General features: G+C 29.3%; 2 protein-coding genes across 2 annotated transcripts; both read right to left on the reverse strand.

The window, feature by feature from the left end:
• Positions 1-5,563: 5,563 nt before the first annotated feature.
• On the reverse strand, positions 5,564-8,377 carry LOC124938494 (probable polygalacturonase). Its single transcript, XM_047478936.1, has 5 exons — positions 7,875-8,377; positions 7,409-7,746; positions 7,173-7,293; positions 6,580-6,825; positions 5,564-6,503 (listed from the first exon to the last, which is right to left on the reverse strand). Exons 1-5 carry the CDS (start codon positions 7,909-7,911, stop codon positions 5,848-5,850), a joined length of 1,398 nt encoding a protein of 465 aa, XP_047334892.1. The 5' UTR covers positions 7,912-8,377; the 3' UTR covers positions 5,564-5,847.
• Positions 8,378-21,778: 13,401 nt separating this feature from the next.
• LOC124939818 (ethylene-responsive transcription factor ERF071-like) lies at positions 21,779-23,006 on the reverse strand. Its single transcript, XM_047480268.1, has 2 exons — positions 22,761-23,006; positions 21,779-22,668 (listed from the first exon to the last, which is right to left on the reverse strand). Exons 1-2 carry the CDS (start codon positions 22,885-22,887, stop codon positions 21,962-21,964), a joined length of 834 nt encoding a protein of 277 aa, XP_047336224.1. The 5' UTR covers positions 22,888-23,006; the 3' UTR covers positions 21,779-21,961.
• Positions 23,007-24,294: the final 1,288 nt, after the last annotated feature.

Genomic DNA, 24,294 nt, shown 5'->3' on the forward strand with positions numbered 1-24,294 from the left:
ATTATGACAATATTTAGTGGATTTGATGAGATAACACTGATTTTTTTATTTAAATAATAAAAAAATAATTAAAAGATAATTATTACAAATTGATATTCATGCCCAAGATAGACCTTTTTTTTTTTGTATAATTCTCCCCAAAATTGACATTATTAATATATATTTTTAAATGTTCAGGGTATAATAAAAGATAATTGAAGTCTTTTAAACAAAATGACACAATCATTACATTAGAGAAAATAAAAAAATATTCAAATATAAAATAAAAATAAAAAAAGCATAAATAGGTAATGGAGAAAAACACAAACATTTCAAATGGTGAAAACCACAATTAGAAATGGAGGAGGATTACTATTCTGGCATGATCCTGGGCTGGATAATATTCTCATTATATTCAAAGAAGAAATGCAAGGAAACAGAGTTAGAAGAGAATACATCAAGTACTCATTTAGAGACGTCTATGAAGGTAAATGTGATTCACTTTTGAGGCGTATTCCAGAAGGTGATAGAATCCTAAACCTAATGAGGCAGAAGCAACTCAATGAAAGTAATGATGAAATATGATGGAAAACATAAAACAATGAGAAGTTTATTACAGAAAAGGCATGGGAAATGGTTAGAACAAGAGGACATGAGGTAGATTGGCATAATGTTGTATGGTCTTCAAAGATTATTCCTCGTCACTAATTTATTCTCTAGCTGGTATACAGGACAAGGTTGACAACAAAAGACAAAATTCGAAAATACATAAACATTTCTGATATCAATTATGTTCTATGTTCGGGAGTTGAGAAAAGTATAAACCATTTATTTGGGGAATTCTCTTTTGTAATACAAATATGGAGGATGTATGTTGCAAACATGAACATCATCAACTTTCCAGGAATATGGGAAGAAATCCAAGAGTGGATGAAGAATAAAGCAAAAGGAAGATCCTTCTATGTAAGTATGTTGAAATGCTACTTTGGAGCAGTAATCTACAATATCTGGAAAGAAAGAAATTCAAGAACTCACAGTGGAAGAAGTGGAACCGCTGAAGATATTTTGAGAGATATAACTTCAGATGGAAATGCACTCATTCAATCCTGGAGGGGAATCGAAAGGAATGAAGAGAATAGAAAGCTCTGCCAGATATGGGATATTTCGTTTGAGAATGTCACAAGTAGAATAAAGGTAAAAACGTTGTAGGCTCTAATTGATTATTGTTATTGTCTGTAATTCAATTATTGTTTCATTGTCAAATCTAGAAATTGTCTAGATATGATCTTAAACTTTTGTATTTTTCCCTCTTTTAGTTTTTTTAATGAAATGGCACTAAGTTGTTTTCCCCAAAAAAAAAACATGTCGTACGACAAATTATCGAGTTAGTAGTCGATTTGATATTAAACTGAGAATGTTTGTAAATATGTTGAACCATTTTTTAGTATGATAACATGAATCTTATAATCATGTTTATTATTTCAATTTATAGCGTTTTTAATAAAATTAAACTTGAGGCCATTGATTTATTGTTACTAGAGTTATCCTAATTGTTATGTAAAAATAGTTAATTAATCATTAACATTAATTAACTATTAATAAAGAACTTAATTAAGTTAAATTTGTGTAAATTAAAGAAAACTGGAAGGAAGCACTTAAGGAAAACAATTATCTCAATTATCGAAAGCAAAACCGGTAGTGAATATCGGTAGTGAATATCGGTAGTGAATATCAGTAGTCAATATCGGTAGTAAATCAGCTCTCCAAGAAGCGTAACCGGTAGTGAGTAGAAATCGGCTCTACCGCTTCTCAAGCGTAACCGGTAGTAGAAATCGGCTCTTCCGCTTCTCAAGCGTAACCGGTAGTGAGTAGAAATCGGCTCTACCGCTTCTCAAGCGTAACCGGTAGTAAAATCGGCTCTTCCGCTTCTCAAGCGTAATCGGTAGTGAGTATAAATCGGCTCTACCGCTCAGCAAGCGTAACCGGTAGTGGATCAGTTTGGTAGTAGAAATTGGCTCTACCGCTCAGCAAGCGTAACCGGTAGTGGATCAAAATACAAACATATTTACGGTAGCGGCATAAATCAGCTTTATACTACCTCATGATTTTTATTTCCATTTTGGTGCAAGTTTGAGGAAAACCTTCGATAGTAGTGTCTGCCAACACAATTCAGAATGTTAAGAGCACCAAAAGACAAATCATCCCTACTGCACGCTCTTAGGAAATCTAATTAATGTCATCTTGACTTATTATAATCAACGTAAAGACAAGATCAAAGGATATCCTATCCAATGTACTATCCTGAACCTTAACCAATCAGAATCAAGAAAGATGTCATATGAAGCAAATGTATCCGTTGAAGAAGCAAAATATGTATGTTGACATTTGCCTATTTAAGAGAACAAAGTACAACCGGCCATATGGGTTGTTGTTCTTGAGCAATAGTTCAAGAACAGAAAACCTGATTTTGAAAATTTTCAAATTTTCAAATTCAAATTTGTGTTTTTCTATATTAGATTGATTAATCGTTCTTAGCTTGAACAGAAATCTTGTAAATGATCTTATGATCGTTTTCCAATCACAAAATTCAACAGCTAGACATTATACAAACGTTTGAAAATTGAATTATAAAAAATTTGATTTCAAACAAGAAGGTTGAATGTTGGAAGCTTACTAAGGATTGGAGAGCACTCCTTAGACATTAGTCTTAGGGCCTTACACAAAATTTCCGAAATTCCAGAAAGCTTGAAGTTTTAATGGCAAATTTCGTAAAATTCTTGATTGGAAGCTTGAAAGTTGATCTCTTGCCTTCAGATCAATCCAAGTGGGTTCATTCGAGTCAAACAACTATGAAGTTGTTTTGGTTGTTTTTTTTTTTGTCAGTTGTCAACATAGGCATCAATGTTGCGTCTAGATGTATGGTAAATGATCACCGAAGTAGGGTGATTATTTTAGATTTTGAACGAGGTTAAAAGGTGGAGAAATGACAGAGTTCCATCATTGAAAAATTAAATATGGTTGTTGTTCTTATCTGCCCGACTTCGTGAGGAAGAAGACAGCACGGGGCGAAACAACGACGTTTCAGGTGTAAATGGAAAATGCGGACGCTCTGTTGGTGTTACGTCCGCGTTCCGTCAGCGGTGGAGCGTTGTCGCGTTTCAGCTAACGATGTTGGGGTGCGCATTAGCTGATCCCCTAATTTGCGAGCGCGCGCCTTTGCTTTATTGCAGTGAGCGATGCAGATAGCTCTTGGGTGTTGGATGAAAATTAAGCGTCTATTGGATGGTTATGACTCCTGCTGTAGTAATTCCTCCGAGTTTCGGCTACACGGATCACATATTTATTTTTTATTTAACTTTAAGGGTTTATTTGATATTGATTTTTCTTCCACTTTTTGGATTTGTTTTTAAAATTTTAAAATTATACAAAATATTTAAAATAAATATGACACATATTTTGTCAATTTATTTTATTTTTGTTATTTTTGGGTTACATAAATAATCTATTTGGGATAAAATAGATACAACATCTATCTTAAATTATTTATTTTAATCCTCTTTAATTTTTTTTTTAAAATTAATTTAAGATAAAATGGGTAAAACATTTATCCTAAATTATTTTATTTATTTTTTTGCCATTATCTTTAATTAATTTAGAATTTAATTATCATAACAATTAATTAAAAAAACTGTTTAATTAGGTTTTGTCTTTGATTTTAATTATTTCAATTTTATTTATTGAAAAATAATTGAAATAATTTTATTTTAAAATTTCTAAATTGTGTAGGTAAATTTGTAAGTTTTAAATGTAAATTTTTTTTTTGTTACCTTTAGTATTAACAAATGTAATTAAAAAGTATTTTAAATTTAATTTTTATTTTATAGGTTTGGTTGATATATATTAATTTTATATTTATTATATTATTTATATTTTTAAAATATACTTTTATTTATTTAATTTAAAATGGTAATATTGAATGATATAATCAAAAATAATTTATTTTTTAAAAATAAGTTTATACAATATTTGAAGTTTTAATTATTATTACCTCTAATAATATGAGAATCACAATATTACTTATTTGAGAAAAGAAAAAAATAAATTAAAATAGAGTCAATATATAAACTCAAAAATAATTTGAAGATATTTAATTATCATAATATGTGGATAATGATATACTATTTTATTTTGAAATACTTTTTTATTTTTTAATTGAATTGATATTTAAAAGGTTATTGATGCGTTTAAAATAGATTTTTAATTTAATTATATATTTTTATTTTTAAATTAAACTTTTTAAATAACTACTTGTTAATATTATTTAATATACTCGTTGCAAAAGGACAAGTAATAATAATATTTTTTATAACAATTAAATAAATTAGTTCATTTAGTTTGTCATAATATGTATTTTTTATTATTAAATATTATTATTATATTAAGATTAAAATGCAAACATGGTCTAAAAAAATATTGGTGTAAATATATCATTTTGATTAAACATGTTATATAAAAAATATTAAAAATTTTATAATAAAATAATAATTTTCAAATTGAATATATTAATTTTTTTTAACTAAAAAAAGTTAATCAAATTATAATTAAGGTAATAAAAAGATTAAATCATAAATAAAAAATAACATTAAAAGATTTAAATTATAACTAAAATAGTATTCTTATATTAGGTAATAAAATTTATTTTGATAATTAAAACATGACCACTTATAACCATGTTCAAATAAGTTACTTGGACTAATTAAACAAAAACAATAAATTTAAAATTATCTTAAAATCACACAAACCCGGATAATAAAAAATGAACTAAAGATAGTCCCACCAGCCCAACTACCAATTAACATTAGATATTTCCAAACCAAACTCAATTTGGATCCATAACCAAGTAGTTACCATTTCCAAAACAAGCCCAATTTCACAAATGAAAATGTTCAATTATCATCTCACTGTTTTTAAGATATTTACATTTTATGTGGTATAAAATACAATTGTGTATATTATTATAAATGTATATAGTTGTTACACCCCTTAACATTTTAAAGACATTTTATAAAAGAAACTCTTATATTGAAATGATCTTAATATTATGTTGAATACCAAAAAATAATAATACAATTCAAATAATCACAACCACCACAGTAAATAAGTAATTCAAAGTAAATGAAAATAAATAAATACACCATAAAGGAAAATTTTCTAAAAAAAAACACACATATTTAACAAATAAATTACCAATAAATTGAGCGATATTTTTTTTATTTAACAAATATTTTGTGAAGGGTTTAACATGAGAAAAAATATAATGAAATGCAATCTCTTCGACAAAGAATTTTATAATAAAATATTTTGTGATATCTATCAACAAAATATCCCGATTTCAAATTTATCTTATTTTTCTCATTAATTAATTATCTAATATATATATATATATATTTGTGAGATTTCTTAACCATCGTTAAATTATTATTATATTTATAAAAAGTAATGTGTTATTTTTAAAACATTATAATATTGGATCATTTTATACCAAACATATCAGAATCTATATAAAAAAAAATTATAACCCAGATACAAAATCATAAGAATATTTTCATTAATCAAGAAATGTGTTGCCATGAACATAAAATATGCAATAGAAACCCCTATAAATGAAAAAAAAAAAAAAAAAAACACACATACAAGTGTAAAAAAAACTGTACCAAAGGGTTTCACACAAGACTAACACGAAAATCTCTATACACAAGAACAAAGTAACAAATGCATGAATTTGAGAAGAAAAAAAAAGTTCACTTATTTTCATGAACTCCCCACAACTTAAATTTGAAGTGGAAATGTGGCGTTGAATCGGTTTTACTATAAAACAGCAATTGGATTACGACTTTGCTCGCGAAAGTAGCACGCCGTACTTGTGCTCTTAAGATTATCACACGGTTCAGGAGAAACAGCCTCAGAGAAACCCGATATATCAGAACATAACCAAGGAGAAGAGTCCGAAACCGATAAAGACACATTCGAGAGACAAATCGAAGTGAAAGGAGATCCATCAATACCCAAAAATACCCCTGCAGCCGTAATATTGTTACCAAATAGATTTTCAAAAGTTATTCCATTCACAACCGGAAGAGCAGAAGGATCATATCCCCCATCCGGGTGGGATTCAAACTGACCACTTGCCTCAATCGCCAGCCGAACATTATCCAACACAACATTCTTAACACGACAGTATTGAATATAACCGCCTCTTCCTTTCGAAGTCCTAACCGAAAAACCAACAAACGAGTCATAAATCGTAAGCTCCTCCGCATGAACATATGAGATTCCTCCTGACATCTCACTGCCAATAGCTACAGCCGATCCAGTGGAAGACGTTAGGTGCATATTTTTAATATGAACGTTCGTTGTCGGTCTTCCATACGAAATCCCATATTCATCCCAACCACTCTTGAGAACGATGGCGTCATAACCTGTAGTTATATTACTATCCTCGATACAAACATGATCCGAAGAATCTGGTAAAATAAAGGAAAATCGGGATTAATTATCTATATGGTAAAAACAGAGACAAAACAGAAAGACAAAACTAACCTGGTACTATTCCAGAAGTGTAAGGAGAGTAAGGAGGAGAATAGGCTGTTATGTTTTGAATCAACACTTCACTGCAATAAACAGTATGAATAGTCCAAGAAGGCGCATTTAGAAAAGTCGTATTCGATATGACAATTCCTTTGCATTCAACCAGTTCTATCAGATCAGGACGACTGAAATTCAATGAACCGGAACTAAACTTCTCCCACCATAGAGAGCCTTGGCCATCAATAGTCCCGTTATCGCCTGCTTTCATATACTAAACATTCATGAGAAGAAATATACACGAAAGTAATAAAGATTAATCGTGCTCCTAGGGAATGGATGATTCTAGGTGTACTGCCTGCATTAATCAAATTTGGAAGAAAGGAATTGAACAATTTTTTGGAGCAAGAATAGAATGAGCGAGCGAAGAAACACGGTTCAAAATGGAATCGAGAGCAAAGTAGAACCAAAATAGATAATTGGGGTATTGATCCTTCATGAATGATGTGAAAAATGAAGAACAAGTGTTAAATGCAAAGTCACTTTGAATCTAACTAGAAGTAATACAGACAGTTTTAATAAAGCAAAGAATTGAGAGAGTATCATGCCTGTTATGACCACATCGGTCAAGTTATAACCCGTAATCAAACCACGATAACGTCGACCAGGCAGCTCGATTCCTCGGCCATAAGAAGGTAAAGGTTCTTCTATTTCCCAATGACTGTAATCCTGAAGATGGAAACTGAAAACTTGATCATTTCGAAACACTTAAAATTGTTTCTGAAACTAAGTTTGTTGAAACAAATCTAGAAAAACCAAATGGGAATTCAGGCTGCTAATAAACCTGTGTTCCAAGAATGATGGCGTCTCTTTCTAGGAAGAGTGTAAGGTGGCTAGTGAGATTGAAGGTGGCCGTGAGCCATCTCCCAGCCGGAACATAGAGCTGAGCACCGCCTTTATCAACAAATGACTTAACATAGAAAATGGCATTCTGAAAGGCTACTGTATTGAGTGTTTTCCCATCCCCAACTGCCCCAAACTCTAATATTGATACACTATGCTGTCTAGGCTTCAAAGGCTTAGCTAATTCACATTCTCCTTTAACTTCTTCACTTACATCAGCCTTCAAACATTTGCTTAAGGCCACAAATATAACAATAAACAGCACCAGCTGAAACAAATCTAGACAAAACCCACAAATCAGTTTCTAACAGAGATCATCATCATCGTTAACAGATTCATCTGTCTTTAGATCTCCGATCATGAAAAAAAATGAATCAAACATTGGATAGAGAAACAAAAAAACGTACTTACTAGCCCCTTCATGTGCATCTTCTGCCTTGTCATCGGCAGAGAATAGATGGGGGAGAAAACCCAATTGAATTACGTACAAGGGAGATAATGGGTGGTGAAAGAAAACCCAATTGAATATATGGGATTTGCTAATCCGACTCCCAAAGGATGGGGGAGAATTGTGAAGACTGGAAACAGTGATTGTGATTCTATTAGAGTAGAGTATACTAGACTAGACTATAATCTTTTACATAAGTATAGGAAATTAAATAATGGTAATGGGTGACTGAATATAGAATGGTAACAGATCCAGCGGGCATGAGAGGAGATGAGAGAAGAGAAAGACAGCCACCATTAAAGGGTAAGAAGAAGAAGAAGAAGAAGAAAGATCTAAGGTGTAAGAACACTAGACAGATGTGTGAGTTCGAAGGGGAAGAGGAAGGAACATATGGGTCCCATGGGCAATGATTTATCGAGAATGCTAGGCTGGTGTCACCATCTAGACAGATCAAGGTCGAACAAGGGGACCCAGAACCCGCCTTCAATACTCCTCCATCTCTTCTCTTCCCTTCCGTTTGAGATTTTGACTGTTTGCTTTCTTCTATATTATTGCGAACTGGCGTTTTGTCTTGGAGTAATTAAATACATTCATCATTTAATTAACTTTTATTATCTAATTTACTAATACTAATTCTATTTTTTATTAATTATCAATATTAATATTTCTAAAATTTACATGAATTTGTCATATATTCAATTGCTAGCTGTTCTGTTTGATTTTTTATTTTGATCATTTAAAAAAAACAGTATTTAGAAATATAAACTTAGTTTGATTTTTTTTTTCTTTTTATAAATCAAACATCATTCAATTTTAAAAAAAAAATCCAATCTATAAATATATCTTATGTCAGAAAATGTCAACAATACACATATAATATATAATATAAGCTTATATGTTTGATATTTTTGATTAACATTATTAATCTTATTAGATTTAACATTTTAGTTATGAACAAAAGAAGAGATCTAACCCAATACTAACTTTATAATGTTTTATCCACCAAATATTTTCTCTTGGTAAAAACTATGACAATGCACCAACAAACCAGAAGAAAAAAAAGTGTTATATTGCCAATTATGTACACCTTGAAATCTCCATTTTTCTTCAAACAACTAACAATAGAGTTTTTCATGGCTTTTGACTGCTGAAAAAGTCACATTCATCAAAACAAAATACAAAATTCCACAAACATAAGATATGAGTAATCATTAAGACAATACGATGCAATGAACACCAAACTACGAGTACAAGTCCACTAGGATACACTATGAATTTTAAACCCAAATTGATTTTACACTAACTAAATGGAAAAACATGTTAAGCTAATAGCATTCACAAACTTTTAGACTGCTATGAAAGGGGTTCACAAGTGATTCAACAAGATAGATTCTTGCTTCTAAGTCTAACAATACTATGCTTTGTTAGAAATGTAGAAGATAGAGCTTAAGAAGAAAGTAAACAAAAGTTTCACATTACTCAAATCCATCTTCAATCCCTACTTGGCACATCTTACCCTTTAAAAGAAAGAAGATAGTAAACAAAAGGCTTTAGTACAAATTTTCACCGAACCATTCAGGAAAAGAGAGCAAAATCGAATTTAGTTTAGGATTAACTATGATATCAGGAAGTGATTCATGTTTTTACATTTTTCTCGATACCACCTTTACAGATATATTTATATATCTCTAAATTAATATTTAATATTCTGCAATGTATGAGTTAAATCTAGAAATAAATTACTAGGGTAAAACACTTAATTGTTTGGAGTGAATGTGATTGGAATATGGCTCAATATATCTTGTTAGTCGATTTCAAAGCACTACTTCTGTCCAGGGAAAACTCTTTTCACTAGTATCCAAACACTAAAGGAGTTTGACACACCAATCTCACCAAGAGAGTAGTATTCTTTCACATAGTTAGGAATGGTTTACTAACTGATTGGGCTTTCTCTTCCCTTTCAGTCTAGAGGCGAGCCAACCAATATTCAACAATCTCCACATTTGGCCCAAAGAAGTGCAAAGAGAATACTCAAGTTAACTCGTGTCACAAAGATCAGGGGCAAAATCACCAAGAATGCCAAAAGAACAAAGGTTAAAAAAATCACAAAAATACGAAAAATCACAAAGATCGAAAACAATATAACGAAGCATGCCAGATAATCACACAGATTGAATGCAAGAGCACAAAGAATGCGAAAATCACAGGGATTGAAGGAAAGATCACAAAACATACCATGAAAATCACAAAGATCGAACACAAAAGCTAAAGAATGCGAAAATCACAAAGATTGAAAGCAAGATCACAAAAATGTCATGTCCACCAAGGACGAACCTCAAAAAACTTATCATAAGTTAAAGTTTAAAAATAATTTGAAATGAAATAAATTTTTCAGCAGGTAAACATTTAGTACCCATATCAGTAGGATTAAATTCCGATGAATTTTCTCCAACTTAACAATACTTTTTTCAACAATATTTTGAATGTAATAAAACTTAACATCAATGTGTTTAGTTCTATCCATTAAAAATATGATTTTTACATAGTTGAATAACATATTGACTATCAGAAAACACAGTCACATTTTTGTCAAAGAAAATCAATTTCAGACAAAACAACCTAAGCCAAATTGCTTCCTTAAAAATTTATGTGGCAGCTACATACTCAGATTTTATAGTAGATAAAGCAATAATGAATTGAAGTTGATATTTTCAATGCAAAAGCCATACACAGTAAACACATAGGAAGTAGTAGACTTTTTATTATCCATATCATTAGCATAATTGGAATCCACATAATCAACAAACTTAGTAACTACAGAACACTTAGAGAAAGTCAAGTGAACATCAACAATGGTTTTCAGATATCTCAAAAGTCATTTCAAAACATTTCAATGAGACATATCAGGGTTAGACATAAATCTAGTCAAATAACTAACTACATATGCAATATTAAGCCTAGTGATAATCATGAGATACATATCAGATCCTATAGTATTAGAATAAAGCACATTTTTTATTTCAGTTATTTCAGTTTCAATCTTGGGAGTTTCAATTCTTGAAGACTATCCTTACTTAACACAAATTGAGAAGCAAAAGACACATTCACAGATTTAGCATCAAACATAGAAAATTTACTCAAAATTTTGAAATTGGGTTAGAGGATATAAGTTTTATTCACCAATATCTTCTTAAAAGCACCACCGTGTATGTCGCGAAGGAGAAGAATAAAGTCGGAGTCGTCGTTACCTAGTTCAACCGATGTAGATGTCGCGTTTTTCGCGACCGATGAGAATCGAAGTTGCTATCGCCTCTTGGAGAAGAAGTCGTCGCGCCGTTGCTAAGAAACGAAGCAACCCCACCACTCGCGTTTGTCGCTGGAGGAGAAGAAGTGGAGCTGCCGTCAATCTATTCGATGCAGTCTCGATCCACCACCGTCGCCGAATTCCTCCAGCTACTGCTAGGGGTTTCTGCCTAAACCCGGCTCAATCCAGCTTAGCTTGATCCACCCTCATCTCGACCCGATTCGGTCCGTTAGTGATCTAGTATGTTAAGGAGTCCAGCACAATCCAGGAAGCTGCCCACTGTAGTCTAGGAAGCAGTTCGGGCTTGGATTTTGAGGAGAAAAAAAATCTCCGAGCGGGGTTGATAAGTCGAAACTCTATTTGAGTTTCATGAGGTATCATGGCTTGATCTCTCATATTTATATCTATTGTTGGTGGTGGTCAGCTAAATTACCACTTTACTATCTGTCATTGTGTGTCATATTGATTATTAATTGTTTTAATTTGATTGATAGCATTTCTGATGTTAATCAATATGGTATGGTTCCGTATGACGGAAACACTAATTTTAGTATTTGGAAACAAAAAATGAAATATGTTTTAGTTCAAAAAAAATATTTTAAAATTGTTCGTCAAGTTTATGCTACTACTAATATCATTGAGAAAATGAGTGAAATGAATGAAAATGCATGTGTGTCTCTATATACTTAAACTTATCTAATTCTATGATAAAAAAAATTGGTAATTTAAAGTGTGCAAAAAAACTTGTGGGATAAATTGTCTGAACTTTATATTGAAACTTTTTTGCCTAATAAAATGTTCTTACTAGAAAAAATTTCAAATTTAGATTGGATACGTCCAAGGAAATTGAAGATAATCTTGATATTTTCACTAAACTTATTACTGATATTAAGTTGTGTGGTAGAACATTTATGAGTATGCCACCATTGTCTTGTTGAATGATATTACTAATTCTTTTAATAATGTAAAGTCTATCATTAATTATAGTAGAAACAGTGTCACTTTCATATTATTGTCAATGATCTTAAGAGTAAGGAGTTAGATTTGAGATAGTCTGGGAGGGGTAAGCAGTCTAGTGGGAATGTGAGTGATAAATTTCAGGGTAGGTCGAGTGCCCAAAAGAATGTGAGTAATGGGAGTTCTGATAAAAAAAGGTTATCATGCTAGTAAAGGCAGATATAAGTCTAGTTCTAGTACTAAAAAGTGTTATAATTGCCATGAGTCTGGTCATTTTGTCTAAGGATTGTCTTAAGCCTAGGAAAAATCAACATGTTGAGAATGCTAATGTGGCTGTTTGTGAAGACAATATGGGTGATATTTTTATGATTAATAATTTATGTGATAATGCTAGCTTGAACTCTGTGTCAGCTGATTCTTTATACAATTCGGATTGGTAGTTGACTCTGGTTGTACTTTCCATTTGACTCCATTTAGAGATTTGTTTTCTAACTATAAAGATTGAACATGGCTTTGTGTTTATGGCAAATTCGAAAAATTGTAATGTGTTAGGAATAGGTGATGTATGCTTAAGGTTCTCTTCTAGTTCTGTATTACTTTGAAAATATGAGGCATGTTCCTTATTTGGTTCATAGTCACAAACAGTCTCGAATGACACACATACATATTTTTCATCATTTCAGCAGTAAAAATAACAAGAGACCGACGAAAAATTTTCATAACACATTTTCCTCACTTTCCCTCCAAACCATCATTCTCAAGAGATGAATAAGACAACAAATTATAACGCAAATCAGGAACATGCTTCATATTCTTTAAAATAAACACAGAACTAGAAAGAACCTTATGCATACATCACATATTCCTAACACATTGCAATTATTTGAATTTGCCATAGGCACAAAACAATGCTCAATCTCTTTATAGCTATAAAACAAATCTCTAAATGAAGTCACATAAAAAGTACAACCAGAGTCAACTAGCCAATCAGATTTGCACAAAAAATCAGATAACACAGAGTCAAACTAGCATAATCACATATATTATTAATCATAAAAATATCACCCATATTATCTTCACAAAGAGCCACATTAGCATTTTCAACATGTTGATTTCTCTTAGCTTAAGACAATCCTTGACAAAATGACCAAACTATTGGCAATTATAACACTTTTAGCACTAAACCTAGACTTAGATCTGTCATTACTAACAAGATAATTTTTTTACCAGAACTCTCATTACTGACATTCTTTTGGACACTCAACCTACCCTGAGGTCTACCCCTCACATTAATGACTTCCCCATCAGACTGTTTACCCCTTCTAGAGTGTCTCAAATTTAACTTTTTACTTTAAAAATCATTGACAACAATATCAAGAGTGACACTATGTCTACCATACTTAATGACAAACTTCACATCATTAAAAGAATCAGTTATATCATTCAACAAGACAATTAAGACATACTCATCAATGTTTTTATCACCACACAACTTAATATCAAAAATAAGTTTAGTAAAATATCCGAATTATCTTCAATGTCCTTGGACATATCCAATCTAAATTTAAAAAAGTTTTTAAGTAAAAAAAAAATTATTAGGCAAAGAAGTTTCAATATAAAATTCAGATAATTTATTCCACAAATTTTTTGCACACTCTAAATTACCAATTTTCTCATCACAAAATCAGATAAGTGTAAGTATATATAGAGGCACATGCATTTTCATTCATTTCACTTTTTTTCTCAAAAGTATCAATAGCAACATAACTTGACTTACAATTTTAAAACATTTTTTCTGAACTAAAACACATTTCATTTTTATTTCCAAATGTTAAAATCAGTTTTTTCATCAATTGGAATCATACCATATTGATTAACACCAGACATGCTATCAAACAAATTAAAGCAATAAACAATCAATATGACACACAATGGCAATAAAAAATCGATAATTCAGCTGACCATCACAACAACACATAAATTATAAGTGAAAATTAAATAGGAGGGTTAAAGTCATGATACCTCACGAAACTCAATTAAAGTTTCGACTTACCCACCCCGCTCAAAGATGTTTTTCTCCTCAAAATGCAAGCCCGAATAGCTTCTTGGACTGTAATGAGTAGCTTCCTGAATTGGGTTGGACTCCTTAGAGCACTAGATCACTAACAAACCAGATCTGCACGAACTGGATCGGGTCGAGCTGAACTGGATCGAGTAGGGTTTAGGCAAAAAACTCTAGTAACATGCGCCAAAATTCGGCGACGATGGTGGATCGGGGCTGCAGCGAACATATTGGCGGCAACTCATCTTCTTCTCCTCTAACGATGCGGCGGTGGCAGCTCCTTCTCCAGCAACGAACGCGAACGGCGGGGTTGTTTCGAATTCTTGGCAGCGGCGTGACGACTTCGATTCTCAGCGGTCACGACAAACGCGACACCAGTAGCGGTTGAACAAGACAGCGACAACTCCGGCTTTCTTCTTCCTCCTGTGCGACAAACGCGGTGATACTTTTAAGAAACTATTGGTGAAAACAATTTATATCCTCCAACCAAATCTCAAACTCCAATTACAAACCCTAACCCTTGCTCTGATACTAATGTTGGGAGTGAATTTGATTAGAATTTGGCTCAGTCTATCTTGTCGGTCGATTCTAAAGCACTACTTTTTGTCCAAGGAGCAACTCTCCTCACTAGTATTCTAACACTAAAAGATCACTAGTATTCTAACACTAAAGGAGCTTGACACACCAATCTCATCAAGAGAATAGTATCATTTCACATAGTTAGGTCAAGTTTAATATAGTGGGTTACTAAGTGATTGGGCGGTGTTAGTGTTAGGCCAACCAATATCTAACCTAATTAAAAACTAATTAGACGAGGTTTCAAACAATCTTAATATAGATACATATCCCACAATAATCTCAAACAATGATATGATGTAGATCATAATTCAGATGAGAATAGAGAAGATAGTTTAATGCTTATCGTTAAAGATTAATCATGTAAAGTAGATATATATATACATGTGGAGAACTAGGTTTTCTAGTTAGCAAGTAGAAACTCTAACTATAAAAATATACTGCAAGTAAGATGTAGGTCTGATCATGAAAGATTCCGATTCGAGACGAGGGGACAAAAGTTAATCAAGAATATACGAGAGGAGTCGACGATTCAGCTAATGGACACATTGGAACTGAGATTTTCGAAGGACTTGAAAGCAGTTACAGATCGGGATTACATGAATTAAGAAGCTGCATACTTGAATTAGCAATGGAGATATCAATAAACTCGTTTTGGAACCTTGCCTTTTGCCGCCGCACTTAGGAGGCTAAAGCTTCAAAGATAACATCCTTCTCCCCTCCCTCTCCAAAACCTCTCCAAAAAATAGCACTAGTTTGAGTATGAAATTTTTAATTTTTAGTATATAATATAATTAATTATATATTATTTATTTTATTATATAATATTATATTCTTTTTATATATATATTTTTTATAATATTATAATATATTTATTTTTTCTCTATATATATATTATATATAATAATATTTTATTATTTTGATATTATACAATAATATATTACTTACTCTTTTTTTTTGATATTATATATAATATAATAAAAAATTTCTATATTATCTAATATTAAACGATTTTATTATTATTTTATAGTATTTTTTATCCTTAATATTAGGCTTATTTTATATATATTTCTATAATTATTTGATATCACTAACTCTAATTATATTTTTATTTAATTTTTTTAATTTTTTTTATCATAAATCCAACCCTAATTTGAAAATTATTTCTGAAAATTATTTTTGAGGTTACATTTTAATGTTTTTAAATTTATTTTTTTATTTATTTTTGTGTTTATCTTTATAATCTCTTCTCATTTTAAAATATTCAACATAGTTATTTTTTTTTTTTTTTGAAATCAATAATTTAGTTGTATATTTAATTTGTATATATAATATATTTTTAATAAAATGTACCATTATTATATTTATTTATTTTAATTTTAGGACATAAAATTTTAATTTGTATTGAATCTCTTCCAACTCTAGTCTTGGGCTTGGGCCTGCACATATACCAATCTTTTTTTGTTTTGCAAAAGATTTATTTTTTCCAAGTTTGTTAAGTTCATAGCCTTTTCACTTCATAACACTTCATAATGGCTACTCTGTGCTAGGGTATTCAATTGTGTCAATTGAGGCAATTTCAAAAACAAATGTTTGGGCTGGCTGCATGGTATTATGGTGGAGTAACATTGCAAGAAAATGAATATATAATATGAATTTATAGTTTTAGAAGTTGATTTTTCTCTTAAAATTATTATCTTAAATCAAAATCTTTACCTTATGTTTTAAATCATTGTACCAAATTCATGGTCATACAAAATTGTTTTAATTAAAGTTTGAAAAATATATCAAAATACTTTTAAAAATATTATTTTTTTTACTCACAAATTACTTATATTATTAAATAATCACAATTGATATAATGCTAAATGATAATTTATTAAAGACCAAATTATTTATGTCTCAAATTTGAATCGTTTTACTAGATGAGACTTCAACTCTGAATTGTGTAACATTAGTTCGAATTATTAAAATTATAACAATTTAAATATTTTTCTAAATGAAATGATATTTATAGACGTTTTGGAAGTATTATTTTTAAATGGGGTGTTTTTTTAAATCTACGTATTCTAGTTTGTTAAAGGTTGTTTGAGTGACTAAAATATGTATAATCTAAGAAAAATTTAAGAAATTCGAATAAAGATAAATTTTGTATTTACATTTTACAAAACTTCGAAACGACATAACTTTGTGTCAAGTTTATCAATTTGGACGTATTTTATTTTAAATCGAGTATTTTCTTTTTGAGATATATATGTTTCAAATTATTGAATGCAGTTTGAATAATTTAAAAAATGTTTAATGGGTGAGAATACTTAAAAAATCGAAAAAATAGATAATTGTTATTTTCTTACCAATATCGTAAATTAGTTAAAAAATGAAAATATAATGTTATAGTAAGAAAACAAACGAGTTCTTTTATTTGAAAAAACCTTAAATAGCTCAAATTGTGATGGTTGAAACCTCGTGTAACACAATTCAATGTTCTCTGTAAGTTTTTGTTTGCTTTGTGTTCGCTTTATTTTGTGTTTCTTGATTTAACTAACTACTAAAAAATAACCAAAAAATATATATATAAAATGCCTAACCAAAATATAAAAAATAAACTTGTATTTCACCTTTTCATGATCATATCTTTTGAACCACTTTTCTAGAGAATTTTAAAATTGATATACTTGAAATCATGAAGGATATTTTTCATTTAACCATTGATTTTTTTTTAAAATTTTATAAAAACAATGAGTTAATGATTATTTTTTTAGATTTGATGAATGTGAGGTTTTTGTCTAAACTTTTTACTCTAAGTTTTATTTACTTATATATATATATATATATTGATTCTTGTAATAGAGACTTTTGCGGTGTTGTGAAACATAACGCTTTTAGTCATTTTCTATATGTAACCAATTAGCACCGAACTCATAAAATATCTCTAATTATGGCGTGCATACACTTAAATTATTTTTCTAATTTTAAAAATCCGGTGACGACTCTCTAGTCGTGAGGTTTATTCTTAATCGAAAAATTAAAAAGATCTATGTCAAGCTCCCATTAAATTCTCAATCTTAAATAAGATTCGACAGAAGAGTTAGTTATGAGGTTGATTATAATGTCTAGTTTTATAACATTACTATTTTGATATCACCATAAAGAATTAATTATCCACGTATAAAAATAAATTATAAATAAGAGCAGGTGAGATTCGACGAGAGATTTAGTTATAGATTTAGTTATGAGTTTAATTATAAAGTCTAATTTTTATCACTTTATTTTTTTATATCACCTTAAATAAATTCTTCACTATAAAAATAAATAATAAATAAGAGCATGTGATATTCGACGGGAGAGTTAATTATGAGGTTAATTATAAAGTTTAATTTCTATCGCTTAACATTTTTTATATCACCTTAAAGAATAAATTCTTCACATATAAAAAATCAATAATAAATAAGTAATTTATTAAATTCTGTAAAATACATAGCTAAGTTGAACTGTACACACTATGCCAGTGCGGTATTTTATTAAATAAATCTCATTTGATACTTAAGTTTTCTATGCCTCTAGAAAACTAAAAAAAAATGTAATTCCCTATATTAAGTTTTATTATAAATAATAAATAAAGAGTCGGTGAGATTCGAAAAAGTTAGTTATGGGTTGATTATAAATTTTAAATTTTAACCCTTTACTTTTTTTATATTACCTTAAAGAATAATTTCTTCACGTATAAAAAATAAATAAATAATAAATAAATAAAGAGCATATTAAATTGTGTAAGATACAAAGCTAAGCTGAACCATTGTATTGTGTATAAACTAAGCCAGTATTTTATTAAATAAATATCTCATTTATACTTAAGCTTTCTATTCAATCTAGAAAATTAAAAAAAATGTAATCCCCTATATTAAAGGAACCATTGTATCGTGTATAAACTAAGCCAGTATTTTATTAAATAAATATCTCATTTATACTTAAGCTTTCTATGCAATCTAGAAAACTAAAAAAAAAATGTAATTCCCTATATTAAAGGACCTCACTCATCCTTTCCATGGTGTAATCCCAAGATCCAACCAAACCAAGACTTATATTTACATGCACATGTATCAGAGCTGGCTCCGAGGTTTGGGCTGTCCCAAACCTGGTAGAAAAAGATCGATATATGTTTTGTTGCCCTAAGTCTAGTTTAAAGAATTGTTAAAAAAAATGATTTTAGGAAGTTTCGAACCCATAACCATATAGAAATTATAATTTATTATCTTAAACCACCAAACCACAACCATTTATATTTAAAATTACAATAAATTTAATAAAATAATTTAATATTTTTAACAAATGAGCTTCGCTCCCACTTCATTAAGTCAACTTTAGTGCTAATTTGTTTTGATATCTTAATTTCTTTTTCTTTCTTTTTATATCTAATTGTTTTAATTAATTCTAAAAAATAAAAAACACAAGAAAATATTGTTTTCAACAAAAATAAAAAATAAAAAATACTGGACCGTTAGCTTTCTTTTAATTTCTTATTTAATTTGTTTCTTAATTCATATTTAAAAAATTCAAAAAAATATATAAATCCAAAATATCATTTCTAATAAAAATACAAAATATATAAAAACAATAAATTTGAATAGAATTTGCTTGGATTCGTTTTGTTTCTTATTAACTTTTTATTTTTTTTATAGGTATTTTTTTCGAACCTTCACTACTTGCTTACCCATACTAATAATTTTTAATTTATTTTTTATTTAGGACCATTGGCCGAAGATACATGTTTTATGAATAAAATGATACATAGACACATGTACACATGTTTAAATGAAGATTCACATTTATATTCTTGCCATTCACATTTATGTACAATATTAATTTTTTTAAATGCTCCAAAGTTTAAAATAAAGATGGTAATGTTATTTCTTACGTGTAACTCTCTAAAATGCATTTAAATACGCAAATATTTTTCTTTCATAATTCTCGAGAAATAAATTAGGTGGTTATAATCTAAATCGACAATTTTGAATTTACTCTATTCAAACCTATCATTTTAATTTCCTAGAGACTCGAGAATAAGGTGATTTATGTGGATCAAATGTCAAGTACGAAAAAAAAAAGTTTAGAAATTGTCGATTTTTGGCGTGACAAATCTATTTCCTAGTCAAATATTTTGAATACTTGTAATTAATTTTGATGGTAACTATTTTGTTTATGAAAATTATTTTATATTTAATTTATTTTTTATATTTGAATTAAATTATGTATTAGAATATATAATAGTTGTTATATTTTGTTTTACTAATGTATTGATAATTTTTATTTTTTTATTATTAAAATAATTTAATTAGTTAGATATATTTTAGTTTTGCATTGTATCAATATTATATATATTCTATATTTTAACCAATTTATATGTGTACTTCACTAGTATTTCAGATGAATAATTTACTGAAATCATTGTATATTTATTTGCATATAATTTATAATGAAAAATATATTAATTTCCTATTGGATCATTTTTTATATGGAGTTTAGAAGAAAAAATTGAAAATATATATTAATTATTTTAAATATCTTAAATCATGTTAATTTATACTAGATAATGTTATATAACACAATTTAATTAAATATATATTCATAATTATATTTTATATTTTTTCACTTAGATCAATTTCAACTTCAATTATGATTTGGAAAAGTATTTTTAAATGTACATGTTTAGTCTTCAGCTTACCATAACAAAATATATCTAAAAGACAAGGCAGTTGAGCATTTGATAAGTTTATTATTTGCTTATGTGATTAAATGAATCAATTAAAATTGTTTTAATTCAAATATTTAATAGAGTACAATTCATAACTTTGACATTTATATGTTATTTATATTTTTATTGGAAAAAATAGAATAAATAAAAATCTTTAAAATGTATGATTTAATTGTTTGTATGATAAAAGGATTTAATGGAATGTTCCATCCTAAAAGAACTTAAAAATATAAACCATGGAGTGAAAAATAACAATTTAATAATATTTTTCCATCTAGAATCATTCTTCAAATTAAATAAGTCACAAAACTGTGGGCCGCCGCACCTCAGCTCGAAACTGGTGGCGCATCTAGAATTCATTTGTTTGCCATTTTACATTTATTATTTTATTTGCATTCTATATATTTATTGTCATCATTTTCTAAATATAATAAAGTATAAAAGACAAAAAAAAAAATATTAATTCTTTTTTAGATAGTTATAAATAATGATTTTAAATGAATTAGATAATTTATGTTTTGTTAAAATAAATTAAGAATTAATATATATATATATATAGTTATGATACAATTTTAGACCATTAACTTTCATAAATTAATGTATTTTGTTGTTGCATGAATTGCAAATAAATTATTTTGAGTGTCTTCAACAATCTAGTTGTTAAATCATAATTAAATTGTGATTTAATTAGTTGTAATTAAATAATTTTTTTAAAATCTAATTTTTTGAGTTATTTTTATTGTTATTATTATTATCTAGATTGTATTATTTTTTTATTATTATTATTATTATTATTTTTTATTATTATTATTATTATTGTATTATTTTATTATTATCTATTAGAGTGAAACTCGAAAAGAGTGCCAGAAAATATGATAAAGATTTGTCTATCAAAAGTCTTTTTACAAAATTGTGTAAATGTATTTAAATAATATTTATTTAAAAAATATTTAAATAGATTTTCTAAAAAAAAAAAAGTTAATAATTATAAACTTTTAGGACAATTTTTTAAAACATTGACCTGGTTCATTATAAAATCTAATACTATATAATTTATTCATATTAAGTTGTAAATTTCTCTTAAATTTTTTATTCAAAATAAATCTAATTATAAGAATTTGATTTTTGTATAAAATATAATTATAAGAAATTGATTTTTGTATTTTGAGAAAATGTTTTATAAGCATTTGCTAAGATTTGTAGAAGAAGGAATTAAGAAATATAAATATTGATGATTATGTTCAAACATATTATTAAAAGAATAATATAAATAAAAGGAATCTAAAGAAGATGTTTTCTTCTAGGAAGAACAAAAGCTGTTTTAAGATCCAAAACTGAAAAACAAGCATCCAGTAATTCATGATTCTTTCAAAGAGAGAGAGAGAGAGAGATTCTTCAAGCTGCGCCGAGATGAACATCATCAAAGCTCCATAGATCCAGTGTACTGCCGCCGATGCCGGATTCCTGCAACTGATTAGCCGGTGCAATCGCCGATTGACCATCGATGTAAGGAATCTGGTAGAATTTCATGTAGGATTCAAAGGCCATGAGCTCTTTCGACATCTTTAGAACTTCATTCTCTTCTTCTTTCTCCTCCTCCACCACATTGATCATCACCACTGGTTCTCCATTCTTCATCCTGTCATCAACAAACTGCTCCTTTTTCACCTCCGCCGCCTCGTTGATAGAGTCTTCAAATCCAGTCTCACCTACCGATCCAGATCCACAGACTCCTCCACCTTGATAGAACTTATTGTAATTGTATTCAGCAAATTGAGTCGGATATGGACTGAAACCGCCGTCAGATTGAAGAAGAGGAGAAGGATTATATTGATGCGAAACAATCTGATCATCATCTTCGTTGGGAAAATTAACTTTAGCCTTCTTTCCTCTGATCTTCCGAGCTTCCCTATCATATGCCCTAGCAGCATCTTCAGCAGTGTTAAAGGTACCAAGCCATACCCTAACTCCTTTCCTAGGATCACGAATCTCAGCAGCCCACTTTCCCCATGGACGCTGCCTGATTCCTCTGTAAAGATTCTTTCTTTGCCTTTTAGGTGGCTTTTCCTCATCATGCTCTTCACATGTTTGATGAAAATCCTCTGTCAGAAAACCAATAAATGCTCAGCAAAAAGAGGAATATTCGTCCATTCCATAGATATAAAAATTTCAGAAATGAAAAGTCCGTACGTACCAGTAAGATGGGGAGGGAATGTGGGTTTGGAAGCGAAAGGAGAAGTAGGCCAGAGGTCGGCAGACGAAACCCGGCGAGTTCCTTTTCTGGGTGGAATGAGGTCGGTAAGTATAGCACCGCCACACATATTTTGTCAAAAGCTTGTACGGTCCGGTCAGATTTATGAGTTGAAATAGAGAATTCTTAGAGAGAGAGAGAGAGAGAGGATTTCTTGAAATGTGAGTAAAAGGCAGGAGGGGATGAAAGGGCATTTGTAGTGAGAAGGGAGGACCGGGGTTAGGTCTAGGAAAGTTCCATGGCCTTCTTTTATGATTTTACATGGCGTCCAGCTCAACCTACTCTAAGGGCTTGTTTGGTTATTAGTTATTTTCAAATAATTTTGATTCTATAAGACCATCTCAAATCAATTGATCTATTTTTCATACTCTAATAAATATTTTAATAATTTATTTCATGTCTTTATTTCTTATTCATTATAGCATCCTTATCAAAAACAACTTTATGACCAAATTTTGGTCATTGTGCTTATCTATGACCAAATTTTGGTCATTGTGCTTATCTATGACCAATCAAATCTGAATTATAAATTAAAAAATATTATTTTTATTTTTAAATTAAAAAAATAATAAATAAATTTTAAATATAATAATAATATTTAATTTCTAATTTTATATATAATAATGTTTTTATACATATTAATTATGGATAATTGTAAACAAAATATGATAATTAGTAAAAATGGAAAAAATGGTGATTTTTTTTGTGCTCCGAAATATAGCAAGAGTAGTCTCTATTTATAGATCTCGAAAAATTATAAATTTTGATATAATTTTTTTAAAAAAAATTATAAATAATATTAAAATCGAGTTTTAAAAATAAGAGATAAAGAAAATTTGGGTAACCAATCAAATGCTGACAAATGACAACATTTGATTAGATATTTGATTAGATGACATTGGTTGTGATTTTTGTCATGATATGACAAAAACAAAGATCCAATGACTTGATTTTGGTTTTGGTCATGGAATGACCAAACAGTTGGTCATGATAAATTGACATGATCATCCATGACCAACATCATGACCCATTATTTGGTCATGGATAAAGATGGTCTTAGAGTGTGGCGACTATAAGCATGAAAATAATTATGTGTCAATTTTTAGGTTCTTTCTAATCCCTTCTGAGCATTTGGTTAGTTGGGTTAGGGTGAAGAGATTCAACGATCAGCATTGGAATCAAGAATTTTGTTTTATTTAACAAAGCTCTTTCTCAAAGCTCTTTCTCAAAGTAGTCTAATAAATTTTCTTTGGACTAATTAACTATTTATGAACTAATATGATGAGCTCACATAAGAGTATGACAAAATTGGTTTAAATGGTTCCAACAAAACTAGTTATTTGATAGCTGGTTGTAGCGTTTGGGAAAGTATATCTATTATTTGAAAATATTTTTGTGGGCACTACATATTCTCAGTACGTAAGGGATTACTCATCCATCAGTTTCTAGGATGATGTTCGTTGTAGTGTCATAAACA

The sequence above is a fragment of the Impatiens glandulifera genome, chromosome 5 (assembly GCF_907164915.1).
Source record: "Impatiens glandulifera chromosome 5, dImpGla2.1, whole genome shotgun sequence".
Classification (NCBI taxonomy): Eukaryota; Viridiplantae; Streptophyta; class Magnoliopsida; order Ericales; family Balsaminaceae; genus Impatiens; species Impatiens glandulifera.

What these genes read in the sequence shown, in the direction of transcription:
- LOC124939818 (XM_047480268.1), bottom strand. Translation starts at nt 22,887, where the DNA reads ATGTGTGGCGGTGCTATACTTACCGACCTCATTCCACCCAGAAAAGGA. An exon ending in ATTCCCTCCCCATCTTACTG is followed by an intron (nt 22,669 to 22,760) that starts GTACGTACGGAC and finishes GTTTTCTGACAG; the next exon opens with AGGATTTTCATCAAACATGT.
- LOC124938494 (XM_047478936.1), bottom strand. Translation starts at nt 7,911, where the DNA reads ATGACAAGGCAGAAGATGCACATGAAGGGGCTAGTAA. An exon ending in GCACATGAAGGGGCTAGTAA is followed by an intron (nt 7,747 to 7,874) that starts GTACGTTTTTTT and finishes GGTTTTGTCTAG; the next exon opens with ATTTGTTTCAGCTGGTGCTG. An exon ending in CCATCATTCTTGGAACACAG is followed by an intron (nt 7,294 to 7,408) that starts GTTTATTAGCAG and finishes TTCCATCTTCAG; the next exon opens with GATTACAGTCATTGGGAAAT.